The sequence below is a fragment of the Penicillium alfredii genome, assembly GCF_028826965.1.
Source record: "Penicillium alfredii strain IBT 34128 chromosome Unknown utg000007l_segment0_segment0, whole genome shotgun sequence".
Taxonomy (NCBI): Eukaryota; Fungi; Ascomycota; class Eurotiomycetes; order Eurotiales; family Aspergillaceae; genus Penicillium; species Penicillium alfredii.
This window is the reverse complement of record NW_026622704.1, coordinates 807,942-829,384: the sequence shown is the minus strand read 5'-3', so window position 1 is coordinate 829,384 and position 21,443 is coordinate 807,942. Positions and strand designations below refer to the sequence as shown.

The window sequence follows — 21,443 nt, the reverse complement described above, 5'->3', positions numbered from 1 at the left end:
ATATATATGACGGAAATTATAGGTTGAGCAAGCTTGACCTTTTTCCTACTCAGAGAGGCGAGATGCAGACCCTTAACCTGATACGCTGGCTCTACAAAAGTTCTTGAACGAAACGGCCGACTTTGTGAACAAGTGTTTTTCCGACTGGAGAAAGAGGGAGATCTGGGTAACCTGACCGGCAAAGGATTGGGAAGATTTGAACAAGCCAGGATTGAAGCATCAAGATTCAAGGAAAGACGGAGGTCCGAACTTCGACTACCGTGAAGATCAGACACCTATCCCAGAGTGGACATCAGCACACGACCAGCAGCTGGAGGCGTTGGCTAGGGCCAGAAAGGCTACTCGGCTCAATTGAACGATTTCCTATTGGTGATAGGTGGGCATGGAAGCTTTCGGCATTTGAGGATACATGCCAGAATTTATTGTATGTGGTAAACCCTTCATATAACTAATGGATGTAGATGTCGATTCTGCTGGCTTAATTGCCGAAAGCACCGAATAATTCTAGTAGCAAGAAAACTCGGGGCAAGACTACGGGAGAAGTATCCTTTGAGCATATAGCTCCCTATCTAAGGTAAATCTCCCTTTTAAGGTCCTCTCGAGATCTTCACTGGGAGGATGACTAACCGTGCTGGAATCGTCGACGGGTCTACCGAGCGGTGGGCGGTCAAGCGGCTTGGAGTCGTAGAAAGGCCGTCTCTAACCCTAAATCGGCCATTTTCGTCAATTTTCAAAGTCTTCAGGGATTCTGGGTGGACATTTCTGGGGAATATCAACACTCCAGGGGCAAGCCTCAAGTGCAGGTGGGTTCTCCTACCGATCAATGGTCTATTTGCCACAATCATTCGTGATATCAGCATCGGATAACCGTAGATAAACGAATTAAGTGGTCCAAGCTTCCCCCGCTCACCTGACTTGAACCACACTTTCTCTCAAAGTCAACCATTTCCGTCTCAACCCTTTCATCTCGTCACTGCAAGAACGCGAGCAGAAAAGATGGAGGGGCCACCGTCGATGGGGCCCATAACACCGGCCAAGGAACCGAGCCTGCCTGATCAACCCCAGAATCGGCAGGCCCATGTTGGTATCCACCGACGAAGCACCAATGCTTGTGGGTATCTATCCCCTGGAACGTGGAGCATCTTCGAATCTAATCTGATGAATTAAGGCCGACGTTGCAAACGAAGGAAGATCAAGTGTTTTTATAATAGCGAAAATAGTCACAGGTAAGCGGCATCCATTCTCTATCGAGCGTTGCTAAAATAGATCTAGTAAATGTGTTGCATGTTCGAAGTCTTGCTCTGGTAGGGCACTGGGTCGCTAACCCAGCTGATATCGCTGCTAATGTATACTGCAGAGTGCCAGTTTGATGTTCCTCCTGATGGTGTGCTCAGGGGCCATGCGTACGTTCCTGCACATGTCGCCTTTAGAACCATCGTTAACTATTTTGCCCAGATATGTTGCAACTCTTGAAGCACGAATCCAGAGTCTAGAAAGGCAATTACGCGCAAAGAACTCGGTTCAATCGACTTTGACCCCAGGCACAACTTGTTCAGACCCCAATGATCATGAGGGAGACGCGCCTGCTCTGAGTTTCTTTAACCAGGGGACTGAAGAATCCATCAACGGAGCCCGTCAGGATGAACCACTATTATCACAGGCAAATTTGCATCAGGAAAATGTAACATCTCTACTGCCCTATGGTTGATTTTTTTTACCACTTAACAGGCTACTAACACGCAGTCTTAGAATTCCCGAGAAACTGCATCTTGTCATGGTTCAACACCACAACGACAATTAACAGGGGCCCTTATGGGGCCCACACATGGGAGGAAAGCATTGAGCTCTGAAATTACAGCCTTGGAAATGCTCCAGGGCAGGCCATTTATCTCTGACATCGAAGGAGACGATCTCCCTACCCTTCCGCCTAGCAACCAAGCGAGGCAGCTTGTGGATACAGCTTACTTCTACACCCAAGCACGTTATTGTATAACCGACTGGGTTCAGCTACGTGAATGGCACCGAGATCGCGAGGCCATTGCATACACATCTACCCAAGGCCCAGTCGAATCACAAACAGGTAAATTTTACTTTATGCAACCGGAGCGATCGAACACAGCTGATTCTCAGCCAGGGGCCTTTTTCATTTGGATAATCTACGGCATTGGGGCCCGTTTGGTTCAGACCCCCGAGAATTCATCAGAGGTAAGTAATCAATATCTGGTCCTCCCGTGGGAAAATGTACCTAACTGTCACAGGCATATTTCGCTCGCGCTCGACTTTACCTCCCTGCTGTGATGGGGTTACAAAACTTGACTACAGTGCAGGCTCTTCTTAGTCTTGTACAGTATTACTTCCGAGCGCCAACCGAATCTCCAATATGGGATATCGTAGGAGCTGCCTTGCGGCTGTGTGTCAGGCGGAGATACCATCGCAAGACTACGAGCTCTCCCAATGCCAAAGGCCTAGATCCATACACAATTGAGCTTCAGAAACGGTTTTTCTGGTGTGCATATTGTTTTGATCGGTTCGTGCCTCCAATTTTCATTCCTATTTGGTCTCCCTTACATGATGCATTTTTAACCTTGAATTTATAGATGTCTCGCGATTTTAACCAAACTCCCTTTCGGAATTAGCGATTCAGACATCGACGTGGAGGTATTTTGTCATCTTTCAAGACTGCCTTTTTGCCTGCTAACTATCTTGAAGATACCCGTTGATATCGACGATACTTGTACAGATCAGGAGAAGATTCTTGACCTTCAAATGAGGCAGGCTGCTGGAGATACGATTTATGGAAAGGGGACGATTACAACGGTATTTCTTTCAACCTTTTTTCCCCTTTGCCTAATAATGAAGGAGCAAAATTAACTTCTAAGACTAGATGACTGCGGCTTTACATCATTTACAATCATACAGGATCAGATCGAGGATATTGTGAGAAATACCATTGAATGTCGTCTTGTATAAATGACTGACGAGCTCTAGAACAAATTTCACTGGGCCGCATGCTCAAGTCCCTTCGTTGACCGAGGTGGAAGAGCTTCTCTCTGAACTGGGACAATGGAGACAACAAGCACCCCAAAAACAAGATTCGAGAACCTTCCCCCTCCAAAACCCCGACCGAGTCCAAACAACATACCTCCAGGCGGCTTCCCTCTTGATTCGGCCCATTTTGACGGGCAATGCAGTGGATCCCGATGTAATCCGGCTGTGTGTTGAGTTCGCGGCCGAGGCATGTGAAGTAAGTGTGACTTACGTTTTTTCTCTGGACAGAAATTATACTGACACTGTCCCAGAGTGCAAAAGCCGTGAGCCTAAATCCACAAACACTCCCAGAACGTATCAGCGTGTACCATTGTTTCTATTGCGGCATTGCACTCTTGCAATGTTTGACAATCAAGCCGACGGCGTTAAGCCCGAGACGCTCCCACCAAGCAATCAGCGCATGCTTGAGTGCATTAGCCGTCTACACGCGAGTCTTGCCTTCGGTTGCACCGTTTCTTCAGCTCTTCGAGGATGTATCCAATCTTTTTGTCCGCAATGACCATGGGTCCGAAATCCACCCCACTTCGAAAGTGCGTCATGTGTTGAACAGGATCGTGTCCAGTGATCCATCCGAGGTATCAGGGTATGTAGAAGTCGACGATCCACCTTATAAGATACTAACCAGGATTCACAGAATTTTGCAATCTTTGTCTCATCAAGACAGCCAGCAGGTTACGTCGGCGCCAACTCCCGAGCCTTTGGAAATGGAACCAACGGTATGCCATATCCCTTCATTCCCGTGTCCACCCACCATTCTAATCTCTCTTAGACAATTCAATACGATTCTATCCTGGGTGGCCAGTCTTCGGTGGTGCTTGGCGCCGGGGATTCGATGTTCCCACTCGGGATGCCTCTGGACATCTCCCCCTTGTATGCACCCGACACGGACCTAACGGGTCTGTGGACAGGGTCATGGTTGGACCCGTCATCAACAGAATTTTCCCAAATATCCGCTGGAGACATGATGGAATGAATTGGGAGAACTTTCACGAGAGACGTATATTTACTGTGAACTATAGACAATTTTACGAGAACTTTTTTAATATTATATATTATGATACCAGCGGCAGTAGAGCTGCAACTTTCGGCTCAATTGCCAATTCGGCCATAGCTGTATGTGGACTATTATGGGTTGGTGGTCATGCAATGTTGACTGATTAAGGCTGATCAATTACAATTACCAAGCTCTTAGAAATGATGTTGCGCGGACGAGATTTCGGACGGGCGAATAGTGTCCGGACGGGTGAAATCTATAGAGTATATAACAAATTTCGAGGTCAATAAGGGATTCAAAATAGTCTCCAAATATCTCATCCGTTTTGTTCAGCTCAAAGGCGAAATTTATTTTAGCTTTCACTTTCAAGACGCAAGCAAGTCTCGATAATGGCCGCCACAAGCAAGCTCGCAAACCAAAACATCCTGCTCATCGGGGGGACCTCGGGCATCGGCTTTGCCGTCGCCAAACAAGCCCTGGCAGAAGGCGCAAACATCGTCATCAGCTCGTCCTCAGCAGAGCGAGTATCCAACGCCGTCGCCCGGCTAAGCACCGACAACGCAGCGCGCGCATCCGCAGTACGCAGCTACGTCGCAGATCTCTCGAACAGAGACAAGCTCGAGGAGACGATCGAGAACCTACTCAAATTCGCAGCGGAGCCCTCACCGATCGACCACGTCGTCTTCACAGCCGGGGACGTGCCGCCGTTGGTCCCTCTAGCTGAGGCGTCCTTCGACGACTTCGAAGCCTTCCTGACTGTGCGCCTCTTCGGCGCTATGGCGTTGGGAAAGTATGCGCCCAAGTATATGGCACCAGGAAAATGCTCGTCTATTACCTTGACTACGGGTTCGCAGACCAAAAAGCCGCTGTTTTGGATGCCGCCCGCGGCTGGTGGTGCTGTAGAAGGGTTGATGAAGGGGTTGGCGGTTACGTTGTCGCCGATGCGGGTGAATGTTGTTTCGCCGGGCTTTGTGTTGACTGAAATACTGGACAAGATACCCAAGGGGTTGTTTGATGGGAAGGTTGAGAGCTCCAAGGAGAGGTTGTTGACAAAGGATGTTGGTAGTCCCGAGGATACGGCTGAGGCGTATTTGTATTTGATGAAGGATTACTTTGCGACGGGGTCGATTGTGGCTACGAATGGGGGAGAGTGGTTGGTCTGATGTCTTAGAAAGAAGATATAGGGTAGAAACTTCAGAGCGATATATTCAATCTTTCTTCTATCCGTACGCTTGTTGAATATTCAAGTTGGATAGATATCAAGTATCCAAGCTTCGTATGTTCTATTTAAATCATCCAGAGCCCATTGTATCAGCTCTTTTCACCATACGAATTAAACAATGCACCGTTTACAGTGAATGTGCAGGGATTGTGATCCTGCTGTATACCCCAGTTCGTACCAATATGGGCTTTTGCGGTAGGTACAAACTGCTCTGAAATACATACTTCATTTCAAATCACCAGCTTCTTTCTTTCGGCTCAGCTCGGTTTCAAAAATCTAGGCTGCTAGCGAAGAAAAAAAAAAAAAAAACCGGGCCGAGTAATCATGTCTTTAGTTTTCGAGTCAGTAATGCACTCAGCCAGACAGTTTATTCTACCGCAAATCGCACGGGATGTTTGTTCTCTTGCCCTAAATAGGACATATGTAGACACGCGATGAGGCTCCTGGTGACAGTCGGCATTCACCAGTGCCTGTGCTTTTAACACGAATTGAGTTTTTTTTTTCTCCTCTTATACGATTAAACCAACAAACGACAGTTTTCGGCCTCGCACAAGCCTCCGTCTTACTCAGAACGTGGGTGGAACTGGAGGCTCTAATGCGGCCCCTACGCGGGACAGCTGGCCCGGATCCACTTTGCTCGCGCAATCATCCCGTTCATTCACACGGTTTGTTGATCTTGGGAACTTGGGTTGCCGAGGCCCACCAATAATTTACCGTTCGCCGGCTCCTGTGGGTCATCGGGGCACACACTCAACTTATATCCCGGGTTCTTTTCCTGGATTAAGCTGCTCGATACTTTGAACACTCATGGAAAAGCAGCTAGGAAAGAGAATTCCAAGAATAATCAAGGCGGGAAGTAATATCCCTCGAGTATCGGGTCGGGGCTGCAGTGGAGTGGGCTCAAGCCGACGCATTGACTGGGACTTTTGGAGCACGATCCTTCAGCTGATTTTTAGAGAAGGTTATTTCACATGGCGCTGCACTAATGTTGGTCAATGCGATTGGGGCCCTTCAATTGCCAGTTAGGGTTAAATGTTGGGCTATCAGTGGGGGAATCTAACTCGGATGGAGTATAGTAGGTACGTTTTTGTAAGGCAGAAAGGATCGACACGGCAAAGAGAAAAAGAAAAAAAATGGGAAATGGGAAGAGGAAAATGAGGAGATTTCGCATCCCTAAAAAGAGGGTCTCATCCCACGCCAGAAGGTCTTGCCTGCATCGTTCCTGTGTCTCCTCGTGCTCAACTCCTCCCCCTCCCCCCACGCGTATATCGCGAGGTTTGCCTGTCAACATCAAAGATGGGCGAAGGCATCACATCGATGGGGCGGTATGCCCTCGCGATTTCGCTGTTGCCACTGGCGCAGGCTCTCACCTTCTCCTCGTTGACACCTACCGGCTTCGCTGGCATCGCCCCGGAGACATCCCAAGCTCCTCAACCCACGGCATCATTTGACGATAATACATTCCATGATATCGTCCGTCGTGACTCTTCCGCTGCTGGAAACCAAAGTAGTTTTACCTCATACACCACGCTCCTAGCGCCGGCCAGTCTCTGTGGCTGGATCAGCGACCATCAACATAATAACTCATACTACGGTAATCATTCACATATCATCAATGAAAACCTCAACGTGAGAAATCAGGAATTCTAATGTCAGGTTAGGCCGCCCTGTGCCATGCAAGGACAACGATGCCTGCTTCTTCCACGCCCCCAACGAAAATTGGCCCGGCATGCTGGGCTGTTGCACCAACTCGGACAAAACTAAGTGTGACTTCTACTCGGCCTGCCACGATGCCCCTGAGATCAAGGCCACTCCGTCGATCACCGCAACGAGTGATCCTCTGGCTCTGACCTGCACGGATGGACCCACCACGCGCTGCATGTCATGGAGCTTCCCCAACGCCGACGTAACGGGCTATGCCTGTGACCTCAAACCATACACCATCTCCGCCGCTACCCAGTTCCTCCAGTCGACCACCAGGAGCGGACAATCGGCAACCTACTACACCGCAGCACCCGTGTCTTTCGCCGCCGATGATCTGATTTCCACCCTTGCGGCAGGAGGAACCGGCTACGCCAAAAACAAGAATGGCGGCGGCGATGACTCTAAATCCGGGGGAGGCACGAACGTGGGCGCCATTGTTGGAGGTGTTGTCGGCGGCATCGTCGGTCTCGCCGCCATTGCCGCCGCCGTCTTCGTGTTCTGGCTGCTGCACCGCAAGAAGCAGAAGAAGGCTCAGGCCGCTGCCGACGCCCAGGCTGCTCAGCCACAGCCGGGCCATGGAAGCCTTCCCCCGGGCCCGGAGTCTGTCACCTCGCCCATGTCTCCGTCGTACGGTCCTTCGTCTAACTGGGGAGGCTCGGCCGCCCAGCCCTCCGAAGTTGACGGAGCCAGCATTCGAAGTGGCCCTGATGCGTATGCCAAAGTGCAGCCCTTCGGCCGTGAAGTCGGACAAGGAGGACCCCGTGAGATTGGTGACTCAAAGCCTCGCGAGATGGCTGGTGACTCGATGCCCTTTATTGCGGAGCTGCCCACGAGTGCGCAACCCGAGGCGCCCACGAAAACTGACTGATCTTGATCTCTGTCATGGATGTCTGTGTTCCATTGGGATTCATATGCGTTGGCGCATCTGAGTCTTGGATTTTGCATATCTAGAGGGAGCTCTCTTGTCTTTTTGCCCGTCTTTTTATAGCTCTTAGTCGCTATTCTCTGCTGTGTACAGTCTGCTGGCTTTATTTGATAATATCCATTTAATATCTGGCGTCGTTGACGATGTATAGAAATGAAGATACGTTGATTTTGACTTGGAAGAAATGATATAGATATTACTTTCATCTAAAACATCAAGCTTCAAGTAAACAGCACGTCCCAACTCGGCCCAGCTGTGTCAATTGCCGTTATAATGATGGAACCCCGAATTCCACTGCACTCATCATTTTGGATGACTTTCATCCATTTCATTTTTACTCGTGGAAGTCGTAGGCTGCGATGGACCCTTCAGCTTGAAATCGCACTTGTCATTCCAATGCCGGTTCTGTCAAAGACTTGTGGTCAGATTTTCAATCGTTCATAATTAAAAAACGCTTTAAGAGATCCTTACTATGGCGTATAGTCCGTAGTTCTCTGGGTTGCGAACGCTGGTTTCTGAACATTTCTGTCCAAGCATATGGCATTCGTATGGATCGTAGACCTCGTCATCCTCCAGGTAAATGGATCCCAGGCTAAGATGTTAATGTCAGTCCAAGTACACATTGAGAAAAGGATGCACTTAGTGAGAGTCTGCTCTTACTTGGATTGTTTCATCGCTTTATCTCCAATGTGAGGACAGTGTCTAATGGGGCCAGAGGAATAGTTAGTTAGCGTATACCCATAGGCCTCTTGCAGTCGGGGGCACATCTCACATGAGCTCATGCAGCAAGGTTTCGAGCAGATTAGCCGCCAGTCTCTCAGTCACTTGCCGAGGCTGGATCTGAGAGCACTCGGTCCATTGGTGCTGGAGATAGTAATCCATCAACTCTTCGCAGAAGTGAATGATACAATCATCCTTGCCCATGGCCGAACGACTGACAACGCTCGACAGTTCCGATTCACTGAGCTTGCTAAAGGGTTGCGTGTATGCCAGCGTGCCCTGCAGCCCCGAGCATTGCTTGGCGTAATCGTTGCTCATTATCCAGATCTTGGGGGAGTCTTTGGGCGCGGGAGGCGAAGCGTTCGGGTCAACTGCCTGCCACATGAACCCGAAGACGTGCTGCACCTCGAGCAGATATTGTGGGTTGAACCATAGCTCGAAGATGTCGTTGGGATCTGGCTTGTCGACCAGATTCAGTAGATCGACCAGCTGCTTCCACATATCCTCGAACTGCTTGAACTTGGATGAAGTCTTTTGGTAGCCGTCGTAGTAGAAGACCTCGCCTTTGGTGTATTTCGAGGGGACCGGGGGAGGATCATTTTGAGGGGAGGGGGAGGCTCGGGCCACAATTTCGTTCGTAGGCTCACTGTAGTATTGTTTAGTATGGGGAGCGCATATGCAATGTTGTCCCAAGGAAATACTCACTTGGTATATAGCACTCGGGATGTCACGAGAGGGACCAGCAATGCCTCCAAGAAGAAAAGAACTCGCATGATGAAGTCTGCGGCGTGAGGACAGCTCAGAATAGAATGCCGTGGTACAAGCAACAGTCGCTCGGAACAAGCCCTTTCTCGATCAAATGGGACTGTTCCGCAATATTATACTGGACTACATTGTTGGGGGCCAATAGTCCCTGTCAGGGGAATTACAGTACTGCTCGCCGGCTCATAATTCTGTAGTTTAGCTTAATTATGCTTGACTCTCCCTCGTCTTTGTTTTGAAGGCTGTCTGGCACCAAACAGTATTTCAAGCTCACTGGGGTGCTTGAGAACGTGAAAGCTTGGATCGGAGTCTATCTCTTTCAAATCCACGCGGCTCGGTGCGAATTGCAAGAGATTCGGCTAGTCAGCGGTACAAGAATATCCTAGTACCGCGTAAAATGAAACTAGAGGCTCTCTGTATTGTTTGGTAGCAGTCCTATACCGGGTTGAGGATAGCGGACTGAAATTTTTCCAATTTACACTTCGGCCCTCGATCGTACTTAACACTTTCTGTGTGGGGGCCAAACCATGGACGTGGCTATGCCACAGAATAAAAGGGCCAATGTAGAGATGTTAGGGACAGATTGAGACAAGAAAAAGAAAACAGCCACAGTCAACACTACACTATGTGTGTTTATACCCATCTTGTTCCGACTATAAGCTTCTTCAGGGTTCGAAGCGAAGGATGCTCAAGGCCCCTTTGTAGAGTAAAGATCGGCCAATACGCTAACTGACTCGAAAGTCGAAAATAATCCGGTTATTGATATTTTTGTATGCGCAAATGCCTCTCATCCTCTTTTTCTTTTTTCTCATTTTTCTTTTCTTTTCTGGTTAAGTGTGAACACTATCTTCTGTTCATCGGCCACTATATGCGACCTAAAACGTCCTATTAGTTACGCGAGAGTAGGTCACGGATATAGTCTTTAATTTATAAAGGCACTAATTCTTGAAGACAGAATTAGTCTATAGGGTTATTTATTTCGCCCGCTTTTTACTTCGGATTGGATCAATTCTTGTTTCAGCGCAACTCTGCAACCCTAAAGCTTAGGCCGGAGGGAAACGGACGAGCTTTAGTTTGCATAATTATAGGAGACTAGTATGGTGAAATAATGCTGATTTATAAATCTATCAAGCCAGAACAGCTACCCCTGACCCTCTTTTCTGTTCACCTCTGTCTTACCTTTAGTTTTCACGAGTGGCAATTGAGTCACCATATCTGTACATCTGGCGTACCAAAGTGGTCAAGCTTCGTCTATTTTGATAAATCACTAAATGGATATTAATGAAAGAAAAACCCGCGGACAGCCCTTGTAGCATTCAACTTATCCGACTGCTGAGTTAGATACTTTGATGCAGCTCAGGGGTTGCTATCTGCCGAAGCCTCCTGACTCTCTTTTCCTTCTGTTCTCGCGTTCATCTCCCCGAAAAGTACCACGCGTGGCGCGATGCATCGTTGAACCGCAAGTGCAATTTGCAAATGGCGATCCTTTTCACTTTTTCTCTTTCAAACTCGACACAGAATAAAACACCCGGCATACTTCATTCCAGTCCCGGACTTTTTGCTCCTCCCAGCCCTTCTGACGAAGCCCTGTGCTGTGGAATCCCATGAATTTTTCAATGCAGATAAAATATTCAGAACAGTCTGTGTCTGTCCACTGCTGTTCCTGGAAAGAGTTGTATTGTAGAAGAGAGGATATGTAGGTATAGTACAAGGCGATGATGTATAACCCTGTGAAATGGAAATTCAGTTAAAGTTCAACATTATCTTATTAAGCTCTACTACTTATGATACCCAGCCACTGATATAATAGGTAACTGGTGAAATCATATTTCCCTAATACTCAGATTTTGTGTATCTAAGTAAAAATTGGGTAGAAGCCACTTGAGAAACTCACAAGTGAAAGACATCTACCTAGTATTAGTGCCCTAGAACAATAATGCCAGAGGCATATAAGTATTGTCATTGATAAGTTTTTACAGTAACTTACTATCTGAGGCTTTTAAACAACCACAGCTAGATAGAGCTACAGTCTACCTAGCAGCGCTCAACGTAGATAGTAGGACAAGAGAGCTCTTGATTATGTCTAGTAGGGTTAAGAAATATGCTTGTCCAGTAGCAGTTTGCGCCCTCGTTGGACTTGATCACCCTCGAAGTCTACCTCAACGACTAGCCAAAATCCTGCCACTGGAAACCAGGCCCTGCTCATCTCAGAGCAGCAACAAGACGAATACGACGCGCGACGCATCATCTGTGGACTACGTACGGCTCCTAGCAGGCAATCAGCATGATGCCCCTCCTGGCATCGACACGCTCGATCCCGCCAGAAATCCCATCTCCAAGCACCAGGGGCCCCTGAGCTCCGTATCGCAGGTCGACTTCGACGCCCAGACGCGACCAAGCTTCTCGGCGAGCTAGCTGCCGACGGCGCAGATGCCGCCGAAGCCGGTTGTCAAACATTGGGGCGAGGACGAGATCACGAGCGCTGCTTTTTCTTTGTCTAGCACCCTTACGGGCCTCTCTCGGATCAAGGAGAAGCGGGTCACGAACTCCTGAACGGGCGAGTTGCTTGAATGGCGATGAGATCCGCAGTGGCTTGTTTTCTACCTGTGGAAGTATTCGGGCGAACACGGTGGTTGCTGAATTAGTTTAATCGATTGATCAGAATGGTGATGTGTGAGGTATCTTATTTTTTCGATGTTTGTCGACCTCCCCCCCCCTTTTTTTTTTTTTCTGAACTCGCTTCTGTCGATGGTTTTGCCGAGGTATGTCCACCGAATTATAGCCTCCTGTCGATCCACTCGAAGGTTGAGGGGGATATTTATGATGGACATTAAGGGATGCATTCTAGCCTAAGTTCAGCCACGATATTCCTAAATTGGCTCCGAAGATATGTAGTTCAAGACGATACTTCAGGAGAGAATATGCCATTTCAGGGATAAACAAGGATCGATATGACATAGTCATAGCAAAGATAGTGAAATCACCAGATCCAAAAGGGACAAAACCAGGATAAACCCAGGATTTCCCCAGTTCCCCCCTCGTTTCACCAAGCAAATTAAACCCTCCCAAGAGGCTGGTTGCCGGACTCGCGGATGATGCCATGATCGCCCGCGGACTCTGGGCGCTGGATCACCTTTTTTTTTGATTCTTTTCAGTTGACATTCCTCCTGAAAGACTGTGACGGGGTCCACTGGAGTCCACGAGCCAAGGATCGGCCGCATCCTCTTGTCAGAACGGAAGATCCCAAGTGTCTGGAACTCGTGATCGTCGCTGGGCTCGAGCTGAACTCGACCCACGATGGAGGTGTTCCACTCCACACACGAGAGCCCCAGAGAAAAAAAAATTGTTTAGCGAGGAGTCGAGGATTCGAGTCAGAGTGGGAATCGGGATGGGGGGATCTGATTTGCTTATGGATGTTTTACATGGGGAAAAAAAAAGAAAAAGCAAACACACGATAGATCATTCCGCGTGGATGAGGCAAAGAAACCCCAAGTTGAGCGTGGGTCTTGCCAAGGGATGCCTTGACAGCTTCGGAGATGGGTACTTGTTTACTTGTTTATTTGGTTAGGACATGAGGTGTGTCTATTTTCTATTCTATAATAGTAGTAGTAGTAGTAGTAGTAGTACTATTATTATTATTATCAAGGATTCACATCAATTTTCAGTCAGAAAAAGAAAAAAAAAAGACTTATCCAACGGTTGTCTTCCGACCCGACATAGCGGTATTAGTGTGTCCATGGAGGAGCCGGGCGATGGCTGTGATTTGGCTGTTCGCCCCAGGGGCCGCTTGCGCGTTCTAAGAGGCTCCACAGATCGAACACAGGCACAGTGGCATTTTTATTCGCTGGTGTGTTGATGTCATGCTCCCACAGAAACGCCAAGGTTGACATTTACTTATCCATAGATAACTTTTGTAACTCTTCGGTGAAGATCCCGAGGGGCATCTATGGATATCTCTCAAGGGGGATGTTTGTTTACATCCCCAATTAGGCAAACATAGGAAGAACAAACCCTAGAAATGAGGGTTTAATCTTGGAGTCTATAATTTCCTAAGCAGATATTTGTGCGATTCCTGTACAACATCTCGGAATAAAGTCCAATCATCACCGACTAGGGCAGTAATTACACGGGGGCCAAGTGGGACACCCGGAAGGGCGGGAAACCAACGGCTGTCTTTTCCTGTGCCTGAGGGGTGCCTGAGTGGAGCCCTAATAAACAGGCGAAACTGCGAGCCGGCCAGTCGGTGCTGGTCCAGACACTCGGCTCTGAGTGTCTTTTTCTATCCCCCTCTCTCCCTCTACCTTTCTATCTTTCTATCGTTCTATCTCTTCATTACTCTCTCTACATTCCTTCGCTGTGTCTACTGTGTCTACTGTGTCTATTCCAAAGTAGACTGCACACTCTTTCTCTATTAGCCTTTTGTTTTTTTAGACCTGTCTCTCTTGCCTTGCATACAGATCGTGTGCGAGATCTACAGGAATATCTCACAATCCCTTCCACCTACGCCACTTTCTTTTCTTTTTTTTTCTTGTCTGATCCCTCAAGTGAATGGCTAGGGTTACATACATCTGATCTCCTCATATTCTGTGCCTATTTCCCTCTTTTCTTATTTTTGCCTGGAACGTCACACACGCCCTTCCGTAGCGTGGTTTGATTTCCAGCGAAGCTCGATCACGCGCTTATCGTTTTGATAACCATCTCTGTTTACGCTCCCACTCTTTTTTCTTCTCCAAACCCTACATTTTCCCAGGCCCCGGCTATTCCAGGCTTCGGCAACTTCAGGCTTCGGTAATTGCAGGCCCCGACTTCTCATCATGTCTCTCCATGAGTCGCTCGAGGCCCCCGATGGTTCTGCCTTGACCTGGATCCTCGACCACTGCGCTCGCTACCCCGGATCGTATGAAATTCCTCTCCGAACTATGTATGCCATCAACAGCAACCCCGCAAAACCCGTGACTGGCAACCGTGCACCCGATATGTTCATCCGCAATTCCACTTCCACCAAGTCATCTCGCTCGTCGCAGGATGATTCATTCGACTCAGCCACCGACCTGCGAGCGCAATTGACCCACCAAATCTCTCGCCTGCCCTCGCAGCCATGCTCGCTTCCTCCCTCTTTCATCACTTCTTTCCTGCGCCGCTGCTTCACTCTGGAGCTCGAGAAGGTTGATTTCCCCCAGGCTCTGACCGCGCTGGATTACCTGAAGGATCTGGAGACCCGCTGGAAGAAGGAAATGGCTGCCGCTCTGCAGCGATTGAACATCCGACCGGAGGATGCCAACCAAAAGGAACTGGCACGCAAATATCCCGGTGTGATGAAGTGGATCGATATGATCCACCTCAAGGGGCGTCGTCTGGAGGTCCTGTACACCCAGGTCTATATTGGCTTGCGCCGATTCGTAAGTTATGCGAAATCCAAATACGCCGTGTGACTGAGACTAACAATGCTCTTCTCACAGTGCCTCATCAACGAAATGATGTTGGATCCCTACAACAAGGCCAACTGCATTGCCCTGCTCAACACCTTGTTCCCGCCCATCACTGAAGCCACTGTCGCTCCGACTCCTCAATTGACTCCTCGCCTTCTCCGGGCACAGCGCGATGGTTTCTTCAGCTACATCACGGCAGTGGAGACCCGGGGCAAGGATGTTCTGTTCCCCATCCTCCGCCAGGGTGCGCCCGAGGGTGACATGTCTTCGTGGCCGTTGATTCATGATGTAATGAGCCGGTACCTGGCCTTGGCCAACGACATCATCGACGAGTGTGTGCTGGTCAATGAACCCATCCCTCAGGAGAAGGATGCCTCGCACCACAGCCACAAGGGCCGCAAGGTGGACTCGGGCATTAGCTTTGGTTCGACCGGCACCGACCGAACTAGCTCTGAGGATGTGGCTGAAAAGCCCCTGCCCCAGTTCCCCGCCCCCAAGAGTGGTTGGGCCAAGGGTGGTTCGGCCCTGGAACGTCTGGCCCGTGAGATCCGCAAGCTGGGTGATGGCGCCAAATCCAAGAACCTCAAGAAGATGAAGTCCACTCCTGTTCTGCAGCGACCGGGTAGCCACCACAGCTACACTGAGAGCTCGTTCTTTGAAATTGATGAGCAGAAGCGCCGCCGCTTGATCGGAGAGGCTACCAGCCGCAAGAACTCGCAGTCTCAGGGTTCCACCGCTGGTTCCCAGTAGACTCTGGTCTCCTACGTCCTGAGTCTCTTTGACTCCATTGCCATCTCGACTGACTGGCTCGTTCCTTACCCAATGCCAGGGGCGGGCAGCAAATGAGTGCCTCACTTTTCTTTTTCTTGTCCCCCTGCAAACACTCCTTTTATCTTGCACTGTCTTCTTGAGCGGCTGCTCACATGGGTTTCGTTTCATTGTTTCATTGCTCCATTTCCCTGGCGTCTATTACTGAAAAGTCTATCCGGGTTGCACATGGTTTGATTATCTTGTCTTCTCGGCGCATGCGGCGCAAGGATCAAAAGCTGCATCTGAACGGGGAGAGGCAAAAGTTTTTTTATGGCGCGGGGGTCGCCTTTCCTTTTTTTAACGATTTACGGGTTTACGATTTCACATTAGCCAGGGGTTCAATTTAACAGGGTTTTATCCAAAGTGCTATTTTGTAGACTGTAGCAAAGCCATCTACTCATCCTGCCATCTGCAGTATATCCATCGATGTAAACACAATCCTCGGAGGCTGCGCAAGTTGCCGCACCGCCCGCCGTAGAAAGCGATAAGATAGTGAACCATCCAAGTGTCCAGAACGCGATCAATCCGCAATCCCACTTCTTGCTACAGAGCGTTGGCTCCTTTGGCCCGTGATGCTTGTTGCTCTATCTTCAATCTGGCCTTTTGCACAATAGCGACACCACCGCCGTACATAGATCTGCGCCCACTCCGCCCGGGGGCTGACCCCCTATATACACCTGTACCCTATACACGTCCCCGACTCTGACAATCTATTGCAGCAGCATGAGACCTGCTGTAGGATCTGCCATCTCATGGTGGCAATACGCTGCCCTTGGGGTCCTGCTCCCCGGCTGGTTGGTAACGGCTAGCCCGGCTGTTAACGTGGCCCTTCAAGCCTCCTTTGACTCGGCCCCGTACCTCGTGGAGCTTCTGTACGTTGATTGCTAGCCCAGCATTGCTCTATAGCTGCATGGATTTGAATTGTATTTGACTTTGCAGAGTTGTATGTGTTGATCAATGCTGATAAATATTTCCAGGGAATCCGCCGCCGAAGAAAACTCCACCTCCTACTTTCCTTTACTTGACCGCATTGCTGACGGTGCATTCGAGGATGCTGGAACTGAAAAAGAGCTCTATGACCGCTTCTTGCAGGTTGTCTCTGATGATGGCCATCTTCGCACCCCCGAAGCCCTGTCGTCCTTTAAGCTGTCGCTTGCTGTTCGGTCGTCGGCTCCTCGGATCGAAGCCCACTATCAGTTCTATAATACTTCTGTCCAGCAGTCGCTGATGGCTGCTCAGGATGCAGCATGTCCGGTCTGGGTTCATTTTGACGGCAAGCAGTATTGCTCTGCAGCCATGGAGCGCCCACAGCAGGACGTCCTGGGTGAAATGTGGGTAGAGCCTCTGACCGTTAGATATCTAGGTTGATGACTGACTTTGAGGCTTTTCTTTGACACAGGGAACCAAGGGAATTGCCGTTTGATCAAGTGCTGGGTGATACATCGCTCCCACCAGCCTTCCTCTACGCCGATGTTTCTTCGCCCATGTTCAAGGATTTCCACGAGACATTGAGCTACTTGGCAAAGCAGGGCCAGATCTCGTACCGTGTGCGCTACCGCCCCCCTCAGCACTGGACGTCTCGTCCTTTGTTCGTGTCCGGATATGGGGTCGAGCTCGCACTCAAACGCACCGATTATATCGTCATTGATGACCGAGATGCGGAGCAACGCGAAGACAAGAATGCCAAGGACCGCGCTCCCACCGACCCAGAGGAGCTGAAAGAGGAAGCTCCCGATGACCTGCGCCCTCTTGCTGCTTCCGAAGTCACTAAGCTGGGCTTGAGCTCTGCGGGTTATGTCATGGATAACGCGGACCCGCTGGACACTCTGGTCAAGCTGACGCAGAATTTCCCCAAGTATTCCTCAATGGTGGCCGCGCACAATGCATCGGAGGAGTTGCAGGCGGAAATTCGCGCCAATCGTGGGAGGAAGCTTCCCCCGGGTTACAATGGGATGTGGGTCAACGGTCTCCAGATCGATTCTCGGGAGACCGATGCTTTCTCTCTCTTGGACCTCTTGCGTCGGGAGAGAAAGCTTATCGAAAAGTTCCGGGGCCTGGGTATCTCTGCCCAGGAAGCTGTGAAGATTCTATCGCACCAGATCATTGGCGAGGCTCGGATCCAGGAGGACTCGCAGCGCTTTGACTACCGCGATCACCTGGAAGGTGGCCAGGTCATTATCTGGCTGAATGATATAGAGAATGACCCTGTGTATGAGTCGTGGTCTAGTGACCTTGAGAGGGTATGTGTTTTCCACGGTTCTCTTGGGGTTGTCTTATTGGGCATTTGCTAATTTCTTTTCTTCTAGTTTTCCTTCGCCTTTCCGGGACAGTTGCCTCCAGTGAAACGGGATCTGCATAATGTCATCGTGCCTGTTGATTTGTCCAAACCCGAGGATATGATGGTGGTGTCTCGACAGATCTATACTATCATCCAGCGAATGATCCCTGTGAGATTCGGCTTGGTACCCACCACCTCATCGCCCGAGTCCATTGCACAACTCAAAGTTGCGCACTATCTCCATGAGACCTATGGACTAGCATCGCTTGTGCAATATTTGCAAGAGGTAAGGGAAATTATGAGCTGTTTTTATTTCCATCGGCTAACGTGTGCTCTCTACAGGCTGCTTCAAGTTCCAAGTCTTCACTCCCCGATAAATCTGGTTTCCTCTCTGCGACAAACGAGCGGGAGCCCCTTACCGATAAGGAAGCCATTCCTCTGGAAGAAGTGCTGAAGAGTGAAAAATACCATGCGCGGGTTCCCACTACAACTGCTTACCAACGCCGGTTAAGTCTCACCGGCGAAACACCCCATTCCTTGGTCAATGGCGTTCCCGTTGCCCGTGGGGACTCCTGGATCCAAGATCTGAGCATGCAAATCGGCAGCGACTTGAAATTGGTTCAGCACGGCATCGCAGAAAATCTCTTCGAGGAGGATGCCTGGCTTCCCGAATTCTTCCTGGCTGGTGCTTTCGAGAGGCACAACACCCTCATCATGCCCGAAGACCCCTCGAACGTCCGCATAGTCGATCTCGCTAGTGTCTTTGGGTCTGATGACATCCTGAACAATATTCCTCGGGTTGCATCGGACCAGAGCGTTTTGGATAGCGCCCATGTGATAGTGGTGGGCGACTTTGAGACAGAGGAGGGACTCAAATTGCTCTCCGATGCTCTCGCCTTGCGCAAGGAGCACGGCGAGGTCGATCTTCTTTTCCTGCATAATCCTTCTGCCTCAGATGATGGCAGACGTCCCTCGGAGCATCTTGTTGGGATCCATCGTTCACTCCTGAAGGGCGAGGATATTGATCAGATTTTGGCTCATATCGGCGCCGCCGATAACAACGGGGACCAGGTCTCAGAAGAGGAGATTCAAGAGCTCTCAACAATTCAGGAGCTGCAACAGCGACTCGCTGCACAGCTTGGATTTGGGCCTGGTGTCGAAGGTCTTGTTGCGAACGGCAGAGCCGTCGGCCCTATTGAAAAGGACTCTACCTTGAGCGTGGAGGATCTGAATCAGCTTGTCGCTTACGAACGCATCAAACGCATCGATGTTGCTGCCCTGGTTGTCAAGAACCTCGGACTAGAGTCCAAGCTCTCCAAGCCTCTGGATCTCGCGAAGCTCAGTTCGCTTGTTGCGCTTTCGATGATTTCCGACGTCCCCGAGGGTATTTTTGACAATACCCCCGACTACAGAATCGATGTGTCTGAAAGGTGGCACACAAAGCACTCCGTGATTACCGTCTCCAACTCCGAGGACCCAGCAATTAACGTCGTTGCCATTCTCGACCCGGCGTCCGAAATCGCCCAGAAGTGGCTGCCAGTTCTCAAGGTTATGTCTGAACTGGCAGGCGTGCAGCTGAAGATTCTCTTGAACCCCAAGGAGGCAATCAAGGAACTGCCCATCAAGAGATTCTACCGCTATGTGCTTGAATCAGAGCCATCGTTCAATGGCGATGGGTCCCTGTCACGGCCCCAGGCCTCGTTCTCCGGCGTCCCCGTTGAGGCACTCCTCACTCTGGGCATGGACGTGCCCTCGCCATGGCTCGTAGCGCCGAAGGAGTCGGTCCATGATCTCGACAATATCAAGCTAAACTCTCTGAAGACGGAATCCAATGTTGACGCCATCTACGCGCTCGAGCACATTCTGATTGAGGGTCACTCGCGTGATGTGACAACTAAAGGGCCCCCGCGAGGCGTGCAGCTGGTCCTGGGTACCGAGAACCACCCCGAATACGCGGATACCATCATCATGGCCAACATCGGCTACTTCCAGTTTAAGGCGCAGCCGGGTCTGTGGCAGATCAACCTCAAGCCTGGCAGTAGCGAGAAGGTTTTCAATATCGACAGTGTTGGCGGTCTTGGGTATCAGCCGCAGCCTGGCGACGACAATGCAGAGGTCGCTCTGCTGTCGTTCCAGGGCCGCACTCTTTTCCCGCGTCTCTCCCGGAAACCCGGCCACGAGGAGGATGATGTGCTTGAGGAAGGACCGGAACGTGGTACAACCATGGACTACGTTTCAAAGGGACTGAACTTTGCCTCGGGTGTGCTCTCCAGCGTGGGACTCAACACCAAGGCAGGAGGCGAGCAGCACGCAGACATCAACATCTTCTCCGTCGCCAGTGGGCACCTCTACGAGCGCATGCTGAACATCATGATGGTGTCCGTGATGCGGCACACAAAGCACACCGTCAAGTTCTGGTTCATCGAGCAATTCCTCTCGCCATCCTTCCGCGCCTTCTTGCCCCAACTCGCTGCCGAATACGGCTTCTCATACGAGATGGTCACCTACAAGTGGCCGCACTGGCTGCGCTCCCAGCGCGAGAAGCAGCGCGAGATCTGGGGATACAAGATCCTCTTCCTGGACGTGCTCTTCCCACTCTCCCTGGACAAGGTGATCTTCGTCGACGCCGACCAGATCGTCCGCACAGACCTGTACGACCTGGTCACGCACGACCTCGAAGGCGCGCCCTACGGCTTCACACCCATGGGCGACTCGCGCGTCGAAATGGAGGGCTTCCGCTTCTGGAAACAGGGCTACTGGAAAGACTTCCTGCGCGGCCACCCCTACCACATCTCCGCGCTATATGTCGTCGACCTCACGCGCTTCCGCGCCCTCGCTGCGGGTGACCGCCTCCGGGGCCAGTACCAGATGCTCTCTGCCGACCCCCACAGCCTCAGCAACCTCGATCAGGATCTGCCCAACCATATGCAGCACAACATCCCCATCCACAGTCTGCCGCAGGAGTGGCTGTGGTGCGAGACCTGGTGTGCTGATGCGGATCTTGCCTCCGCGCGCACTATCGATCTCTGTAATAACCCGCAGACGAAGGAGCCGAAGCTCGCTCGGGCTCGTCGCCAGGTCCCCGAATGGACTGTTTATGATGATGAGATTGCGGCTTTGGCGAAGCGTGTGGCTCGTGAGCAGGAGGTGCGCTTTGTGCAGTCTGGGGAGGATCCTGAGGGTCAGGGTGAAGAGGTTCAGGAACCTGTTACGGAGACGGAAGAGAAGGAAGAGACGCAGGAGACGGAGCATGACCGCAAAGATGAGCTATAGTGTCCTCTCTTAGGTGTTTAACTTGTTTTATTTTTATTTTTATTTTTATATCTTTATATATAGAATTGATTGAGTCTTGTTTTGTCTTTGGTATACGAGGAACAGGAAAGGGATCGACAGGTGCAGTGCGGCTCAAATAAACTAACCCCACAGTCCATCTGTTGATTAATGGATGTAATGCATCTTACTTCAATTGGCTGCTAGAACTACCTTCCAGTAGAAAAGACTAATGAGGCTCGGTTCCCTCCCACCTTCAATTCATCCAAACTGAAAAGCCT

The 21,443-nt window shown here is 50.2% G+C and overlaps 7 protein-coding genes across 7 annotated transcripts; 6 read left to right on the top strand and 1 right to left on the bottom strand.

Annotated features, from left to right (window-relative positions):
• Nucleotides 1-1,344: 1,344 nt before the first annotated feature.
• On the top strand, nucleotides 1,345-4,021 carry NUU61_004992 (fungal specific transcription factor domain-containing protein; the record flags this gene model as incomplete). The annotated part of the gene is made up of 11 exons (XM_056655574.1): nucleotides 1,345-1,403; nucleotides 1,456-1,681; nucleotides 1,750-2,205; nucleotides 2,259-2,527; nucleotides 2,598-2,658; nucleotides 2,710-2,817; nucleotides 2,885-2,937; nucleotides 2,989-3,244; nucleotides 3,300-3,631; nucleotides 3,683-3,764; nucleotides 3,818-4,021. The coding sequence occupies 11 exons, from the start codon at nucleotides 1,345-1,347 to the stop codon at nucleotides 4,019-4,021; spliced, it is 2,106 nt and encodes a 701-aa protein (XP_056511187.1).
• A 410-nt stretch (nucleotides 4,022-4,431) lies between these two features.
• NUU61_004991 (uncharacterized protein) lies at nucleotides 4,432-5,205 on the top strand (the record flags this gene model as incomplete). Its single annotated transcript, XM_056655573.1, has 1 exon — nucleotides 4,432-5,205. The coding sequence occupies one exon, from the start codon at nucleotides 4,432-4,434 to the stop codon at nucleotides 5,203-5,205; it is 774 nt and encodes a 257-aa protein (XP_056511186.1).
• Nucleotides 5,206-6,560: 1,355 nt separating this feature from the next.
• On the top strand, nucleotides 6,561-7,836 carry NUU61_004990 (uncharacterized protein; the record flags this gene model as incomplete). Its single annotated transcript, XM_056655572.1, has 2 exons — nucleotides 6,561-6,858; nucleotides 6,926-7,836. 2 exons carry the CDS (start codon nucleotides 6,561-6,563, stop codon nucleotides 7,834-7,836), a joined length of 1,209 nt encoding a protein of 402 aa, XP_056511185.1.
• Nucleotides 7,837-8,661: 825 nt separating this feature from the next.
• Nucleotides 8,662-9,386, bottom strand: NUU61_004989 (uncharacterized protein; the record flags this gene model as incomplete). The annotated part of the gene is made up of 2 exons (XM_056655571.1): nucleotides 8,662-9,255; nucleotides 9,381-9,386. 2 exons carry the CDS (start codon nucleotides 9,384-9,386, stop codon nucleotides 8,662-8,664), a joined length of 600 nt encoding a protein of 199 aa, XP_056511184.1.
• Nucleotides 9,387-11,454: 2,068 nt separating this feature from the next.
• Nucleotides 11,455-11,790, top strand: NUU61_004988 (putative beta-galactosidase; the record flags this gene model as incomplete). The annotated part of the gene is made up of 1 exon (XM_056655570.1): nucleotides 11,455-11,790. One exon carries the CDS (start codon nucleotides 11,455-11,457, stop codon nucleotides 11,788-11,790), a length of 336 nt encoding a protein of 111 aa, XP_056511183.1.
• A 2,399-nt stretch (nucleotides 11,791-14,189) lies between these two features.
• Nucleotides 14,190-15,554, top strand: NUU61_004987 (uncharacterized protein; the record flags this gene model as incomplete). The annotated part of the gene is made up of 2 exons (XM_056655569.1): nucleotides 14,190-14,774; nucleotides 14,835-15,554. The coding sequence occupies 2 exons, from the start codon at nucleotides 14,190-14,192 to the stop codon at nucleotides 15,552-15,554; spliced, it is 1,305 nt and encodes a 434-aa protein (XP_056511182.1).
• A 783-nt stretch (nucleotides 15,555-16,337) lies between these two features.
• On the top strand, nucleotides 16,338-21,165 carry NUU61_004986 (putative UDP-glucose:glycoprotein glucosyltransferase; the record flags this gene model as incomplete). The annotated part of the gene is made up of 5 exons (XM_056655568.1): nucleotides 16,338-16,486; nucleotides 16,592-16,945; nucleotides 17,014-17,854; nucleotides 17,921-18,178; nucleotides 18,235-21,165. 5 exons carry the CDS (start codon nucleotides 16,338-16,340, stop codon nucleotides 21,163-21,165), a joined length of 4,533 nt encoding a protein of 1,510 aa, XP_056511181.1.
• Nucleotides 21,166-21,443: the final 278 nt, after the last annotated feature.